This window comes from Lathyrus oleraceus, chromosome 5 (genome assembly GCF_024323335.1).
Source record: "Lathyrus oleraceus cultivar Zhongwan6 chromosome 5, CAAS_Psat_ZW6_1.0, whole genome shotgun sequence".
In the NCBI taxonomy this organism is placed as follows: domain Eukaryota; kingdom Viridiplantae; phylum Streptophyta; class Magnoliopsida; order Fabales; family Fabaceae; genus Lathyrus; species Lathyrus oleraceus.
Window position 1 is genome coordinate 86048740 of NC_066583.1, and position 7693 is coordinate 86056432.

General features: G+C 43.0%; 1 protein-coding gene across 1 annotated transcript; it reads left to right on the plus strand.

Annotated features, from left to right (window-relative positions):
* Positions 1-2775: 2775 nt before the first annotated feature.
* Positions 2776-6533, plus strand: LOC127078873 (uncharacterized). Its single transcript, XM_051019292.1, has 2 exons — positions 2776-6026; positions 6302-6533. The coding sequence occupies exons 1-2, from the start codon at positions 2776-2778 to the stop codon at positions 6531-6533; spliced, it is 3483 nt and encodes a 1160-aa protein (XP_050875249.1).
* The last annotated feature ends 1160 nt before the right edge of the window (positions 6534-7693 follow it).

Genomic DNA, 7693 nt, shown 5'->3' on the forward strand with positions numbered 1-7693 from the left:
ACTAGAGTCAATGACCCTAAGACCCCTTTTAGAACCTTTAAAACTATGGCTAGCCTAGACCGATGGTCGCGTAGTATAGGCCATCGAGGTGCCTTCCTCGTAAGGGTCGATACGAAGATCTCACCTAGAGTAGATGACTTTGATGGAGCAGTCGCCTGGCAAGTAAATTGACATAAGCGGCTGACAGTCAAGCAAATCCATGACTCTAGGGGCAGTGTCTTACACCCAATTTTCCAAAAGCCTTAGATCACACAAAGCGAGAACCTTGGTTTACTAAGCAGTCATTATTAACTCCATGCTTCATCACAATGGTCCAAAACCATGAACCCATGCCTAAAATCCCATGGAAATAATAAACCAATCATTCATTCATACATTCATTCATCATCAAAATAATAAGCAAAGCTCTTAAAATTTTCGTTTGTTCAAATGCAAAATTACAAGACTATTTTCCGACGCAATCATGGATACTTCAACAAAGAAAAGCACTTCCTCTTTCCGCTTCAAGAGTCCCGACATCAGGTCATTAAAGGTCCTCTGTTCAAAGGTCGTAGCTCTCAAAGACAACAAGTTTAGAGCCAATTTTGGGAACATCGTAGATCTTCTAACCGAGAAGGTTGACTATTGTGTTATCACTACAATGTCCCAATACTATGACGTTCCTTTAAGATGCTTCACTTTCCCCGACTTCCAAATATCTTCAACCTTGGAAGACCTCGAGAGACTCCTCAATCGACCAATCAAGGAATACAACCCTTTCCCAAAATTGGAAGAAGGATTCTGTTTGACGAAGCTCTCACTCATCTTGGGTATCAACACCAACAAGTTAGTGGATAATTGGGGCGTTAAAGGATCCCTCAAAGGTTTAACTCAAAAGTTCCTAGAAGCCCATGCTTGGGAAATGATTAAAGAAGGAAGGCCCAACTTTTGCAGTGCAACCTTGGCACTTTTGATTCATGGAATTGTCCTCTTCCCAAATCTGGACAAGTTCGTGGATCAATTAGCAGTTGAAGTCTTTTTAACAAAAAATCCGGTGCCTTTTTTACTTGCCGATTTCTATCATACCTTCCATACAAGACATGAGAAGAAGGGAGGTACTTTCCTTTGTTGTGCTCCTATGCTACATCTTTGGATGAGGGCCCGCATGCCTCAAAGTGGACCCTTCGCCGAAAACAAACTGACATGGCCGCAAAGGTTCGCATCTCTCTCTGCCAACTCAATTATATGGTACAAGAGGGAGTGAGATATAAAGGATGTCATCACAAGATGTGGAGAGTTCTCTAACGTACCCTTGATAGGAACACAAGGTTGCATCAACTACAACCCTGCTATACTCAAGAGACAACTAGGGTACACCATGACAAGTCCCCCCAAGGAAAGAGATTTCATTCCATTTGTCATCAATACCGTGGATCCGCTTGATTCAAACGTGAAAAGAGTGAGAAAATCCTGGACAAGCATAGTCCGTATTGACCATGAATGGGGCAAGAAAAATATCCTAGCCAAGGAACCCTACTATGTGTGGGTAAAAGAGAGGGCTAGGGTGGTTAAGATGTCGTTTATGTTTGATCCTTCTTCATTCCCGTTGATGCCTGAGCCCGAGCCTATCCTACAAGAAGACATGGACAAACTTACCAGCCAAATCAAAGAGCTCGAGTTGGAAAACACTCAACTACGAGTCAAACTCAATCGCGCCAAGGAACGTAACCACGTCTTGGAAGATAAGGGTAAACAAGTCTGTGAAAAATTTGAAGATAGCAAGAAAAGGCTCCGATTAGCCAAGGGACAAAGAGTTTGGGTTGGTGGAGCTTTACAAGGAGCTAATTCTGAGCTAGATTTCTGCAACGAGGAGTTGGATCGAGCATCCCGAATCATCAAGGACCTTGAAAATACTGTCGAGAGGTCTAATGCCATGAAGAAAGAAGCGAGGGAAGATTACGAGGCCCAGATTCTCGAACTAAGGACCACTCTAAAAGAGTATAAGGATTTTCTAGCCAAGGAGCAACTAGAGAAAGAAAAGATTCACCGAAGCTTCATGCGTGAGCAGTTCAACCTTGGACGAGCTTGCGAGAAAATCAAGAACTTGAAGATGGGAATCTATGACCAAGCCTATGTAGAATTGCAAAACAACTGCAGACATTGGGAGGAGTGTTGCTATGAATTCGAAGCTGCCATTGTTCAAAGGGACGAAATCATCCATAATCTCCAAGTCCTTTACGAAGAATGGAGGGACAAGTACACCAACATGACAGTATTAACCAACTATGCCCTTCAATACTTTCCCGACAAGTTGAAGGAGGCAGATCTGATCGTGTTCCCAGATAATACCCCCAAAGAGGTCTACCACTTCGTCAAGTTCTGCAAAAGAACAATGGCCGAACTCATCACCGACATTGAGGCTCTCCGCAAGTCTCAAGGGGTCACTTTTAGGGTGGATATCTAGTTGGTTTATTTTGCTTTCATTACTTGTATTTTGCAACTTCTATGTATTGCTGTCTATTTTCCCTTCAAAGGATGAATGAAAGTTGCGATTTTTCTCTATTGTGTTTTCCTTTATTCATGATTGTGAACAAGAATCGTCAAGTAGTTTTTGCAATGAATAAACCTGAATAACTAAAAAGAGCTTTGCTTTAACAAGAAAAAAATTCATGCATCATATGCATCTTTCGAAACACAAAAACATAAAAAACTCATCCATCCACCCTTTTTTCCTTCCAGAACCACTCTCCAAAGCTGACTTTTCGGTACGATACACGAGGACGTCGACAAGCTGTCATGGAGCAACTTCAAGAGAACCAAGTTGTCCTTCAGGAAGAAGTATCCCAAATGCGGTCCCAAATGCGGCAATTGATGAAGACTATTCAAGCAGTCGCAAGAAGCCAGGAGGTTGTGGCAAAAATGCAAGAAGAAATGAATCAACGTGCCAGTACTACCAATCCTCCTACCCCTCAAACGGTCGAGAATATGACTCTAGTTCCTCAAGCTGATCCTCCAATTAACATTAATGCACACGGCGGTGTTCCAAACGAAAATCCTCGTCCTCATGCTCTTGAGACAGAAGACCAACTTGATGCATTCTTCAGCCCAAGGGACGCTTCTCAGGATGACGCCTTCGGTTCCGCAACCAACAAGGTGGAAAGGAAGGTAAAGGCTATCGAGGAAAAGCTCAAGGCAATGGGGAGCACTGACATTTTGGGCCTCGATGCGGCAGAAATGTGCTTAGCACCTGGGGTCATCATTCCGGCCAAGTTCAAAGTTCCGGACTTTGAAAAATATAAGGGAAATAACGACCCTAGGACACACATTAGGGCATACTGCCGAAAGATGGCTGCTTATTCCAGCGATGATCAACTTTTAATGCATTTTTTCCAGGATTCCCTCAGTGGGGAATCTTTGGATTGGTACATGCAACTCGAGGGCAACCATATTCACACCTGGAGGGAAATGGTCGAGGCATTCCTCAAGCACTATCAGTACAACACTGATATGGCACCTAATCGCACGCAGTTGCAAAATCTGACTCAGAGGTCTGAGGAGTCCTTCAAAGAGTATGCCCAGCGGTGGAGGGAATTAGCTTCTAGGGTACAACCCCCATTGCTAGAAAGAGAACTGGTAGACATGTTTATGGGAAACTTGCAAGGTCCATACCTTGATAGAATGGTAGGGAGCACCTCTTCAGGCTTTTCTGACCTGGTCTTAGCCGGTGAAAGGATAGAAAATATGATTAAAATGGGAAAGATCCAGAAATCTGCCACTACTTCTAGTGCATCGAAGAAACCTTTTGTTCCCTATGGTAAAAAACGAGAAGGCGAGACCAATGTTGCCTCCATCATTCGAACAAGAAATCCCACTTATCCACAAGTAGCTGCCATAGCTCCCGTCCAACCAAGTCAACAACAACTATTTACAATTCCTGTTCAAACTCAACAACAACAACGGTATCAACAACAACCGCAACGTCAAGAACCACAATATCAACAACAACAAAGGATGCGAAGGCCCGAGAGAAGATTTGACCCAGTTCCCATGACTTATAGCCACATTCTACCATATTTATTGAGGGGATCACTTGTGCAACTAAGAGAGTTAGGACCCCCACCAGCGGTTCTTCCTCCCGGTTATGATGCAAATGCCCGCTGTGAATTTAATTCTGGCGCTCATGGGCATTCGACCGAGAATTGTAAATCATTAAAGTACAAAGTTCAAGATCTTATTGATTCTAAGGCAATCACGTTCGCCCCCAAGGGGCCGAATGTAAATAATAACCCGATGCCCCCTTACAACAATGCATCAGTGAATATGATGGAGGCTGACAATGGAAGGAGATTGATGTCCTGTGTGGACGAGTTAAAAATACCACTCATCAAGATCAAGAATGCTTTAATAAAGAATAATACCTTTCCCATCTGTGGTAATGACTGTGAACATTGTTTGATTAACCCGCAACAATGTAGAACATTGAAGTCTGTCATACAACAATTAATGAACCAAGGGATCTTGGTGGTAGACTGCCCGTCCACAAAGGAAGATGTGTCTACCCTTGAGACACCATACGACGAAGTCCCTCCTCTTCAAATTCCATATGAATTCTCTCAGTTAACTCTGTCGACAAATCCTATTACTCCAATCATAATAACAGTTCCCACACCATTCCCATATGTTGACACCAAGGCAGTCCCTTGGGTGTATGACACCTCAGTCTACATTCATGGTCAGAAGATTCAAGAAGAACCGATAAAGTCTAGTGACCCAATGATCAATATCACCGGCACTAGTGGAGTCACAAGAAGTGGAAGGATATTTGCACCGACACCCACTCCAATTGGAACTATCAATCCTTCAACTTCAGACAAAGGCAAACAAATTGATGGTGCTCAGCAAAGACAAGACCCCGCACCTTCAAGTGAAGTAGACGAGTTCTTACGCGTTATCAAGAAGAGCGATTATCGAGTAGTTGATCAGCTTAACCAGACACCCTCGAAGATCTCAATGTTGTCTCTATTAATGTGCTCGGAGGCCCATAGGGAGGCTTTGGTAAAGTTTTTGAGGACAACTCACGTATCGCAAGAGATATCTGTTTATCAGTTTGAAGGAGTAGTTAACAATATCGCTACTAGCTTAAGCTTAGGTTTCAATGATGAAGAGCTTCCCACCGAGGGGAGGAATCATAACAAGGCTCTCCATATTTCTATTGAGTGTGTGGACACAGTCCTATCAAGAGTTTTGGTAGACACTGGGTCTTCCCTCAATGTGATGCCTAAGAGCTCCTTTGCTAAACTAACTATTGAAGGACTCGTAATGAAGCCGAGTGAGCTTATAGTAAGAGCATTTGATGGGACTAGAAGAACTGTAATCGGTGAGGCGAATTTGCCTATGAAGATTGGTCCCCATATTTTCCTTATCACTTTCTTCTTAATGGATATCTATCCAGCCTACAGTTGTCTGCTTGGGAGGCCTTGGATCCGTTCAGCTGGTGCAGTCACTTCAATGCTCCACCAAAAATGGAAATTCTTAGCTGATGATAAGCTAGTTGTTGTCGAGGGTGAGGGGGACATTGTGGTAAGTCACCTCGCATCTTTCCAATACATTGAGGGAGAAGGGGAGATAAGGGAAGTCCCATTCCAATCATTTGAAGTTATCAATGTTGAAATGGTTTGCCCAGCAAGGGATGAATCAAAAGATGTCGAATCTCCCATGACATCTCTTAAAGACGCCCTGACAATCATAAAGGATGGACACCCCCAAGGATGGGGAAGATTTCTTGAACTTCCTGCCAACAAGGACCGCACCGGTTTGGGATACAACTCCCAGAATTTGAAGAAGCCCGTGCCGATAGCTACAAGGGGATCAGTGATCCCGCTGTCCGACAACTTCTCAAGTGTTGGTTACCTGGATGACAACCGTATTTGTGCCGTGGAAGAAGAAGAAGAAGAAGAAGATGATGGCTTGATCTTCACAAAGACTGATGGAAATGGTGCCACCAAATGGACCGAGTTTGAAATACGTAAAGTGACCTTGATTGAAATGTAATTCCCAATGTTGTTTTCCTTCCTTTTTATCAAAAGAACCCATGTCAAGCCCAAGGCGTGGGGGAATCATTTGTAGGGCCTCATCAAATTTCCTTATTAATCATTAATGAAAAAGGGTTCATGTTCGCAATCAATTTTGAGATCCTTGCCTTTCATTTATTCATTTCACTTTTTTTTAAATGGCATTTTTCTTTAAAAAAAATAATAAAAAATTTCTTTTCAAATCATCCTTTCTTTCATACCAATAAAAGCGTGAACCTTAAATCATGCAGATCATCCTCGACAACCATCAATGACAATTCTGCTACAGTCTCATACGACTTTGACAACCCGATTAATCAAGCTGATGAAGAGTGTGAGGAAGAGGCCGAACTCCCAGAAGAATTGGCAAGGCTTCTCAAGCAAGAGGAAAAAGTCATCCAGCCGCACGAAGAATCAGTGGAAGTGATTAATCTTGGGACAGATGAGGAAGCGAAAGAAGTCCGAGTCGGCTCCGCTCTATAAGACGAGGTGAAGACAAAATTGATTAAGCTCTTGAAGGAATACAAAGATGTGTTTGCATGGTCATACTAAGATATGCCCGACCTCGATACTGACATTGTGGTCCATCATCTACCCCTTAAAGAAGAATGCCCTCCAGTAAAGCAAAAACTACGAAGGACCCGTCCCGACATGGCTATGAAAATCAAGGAGGAGGTACAAAAGTAGCTCAACGTCGGCTTCCTAGCGGTCTTCAATTATCCTTAATGGATAGCTAACATTGTGCCTGTACCTAAGAAGGATGGCAAAGTAAGAATGTGCATAGATTACAGAAATCTAAATAGAGCAAGTCCCAAAGATGACTTTCCACTGCCACACATTGACGTGCTAGTAGATAATACCGCTCAGTTCTCTGTTTTCTCTTTTATGGATGGTTTCTCCGGTTATAACCAGATCCGCATGGCTCAAGAAGATATGGAGAAAACCACTTTCATAACACCATGGGGAACCTTCTGCTACAAGGTGATGCCTTTTGGATTGAAGAACGCCGACGCCACATACCAACGAACCATGATCACTCTCTTTCATGATATGATCCATAAAGAGATTGAGGTCTACGTCGACGACATGATAGCTAAGTCTCAAACCAAAGAAGAACACCTTATCAATCTAGAAAAGCTGTTTGAGAGGCTAAGGAAGTTCAAATTGAGGCTTAATCCCAACAAATGCACATTTGGGGTAAGATCCGGCAAATTGTTAGGTTTTATCGTCAGTCAACGTGGCATCGAAGTAGATCCCGAGAAAGTAAAGGCCATACAATATATGCCTGCACCCAAAACCGAGAAGGAGGCCCGAGGATTCCTAGGTAGATTAAATTACATTGCTAGGTTCATATCTCACCTCACTGCCACTTGTGATCCAATCTTCAAACTTCTTCGAAAGGATCAAGCCATCATTTGGAACGATGACTGCCAAGACGCATTTGAGAAAATAAAGGAATATTTGAAAGAGCCTCCTGTGTTGATGCCTCCTGTACCTGGTAGACCATTAATCATGTATCTCACCGTTCTCAAAGGATAAATGGGTTGTGTTCTCGGCCAACATGACGAGACTGGTAGAAAAGAGCATGCAATATACTATTTGAGCAAGAAGTTCACTGATTGCGAGAGTAGGTATTCGATGCT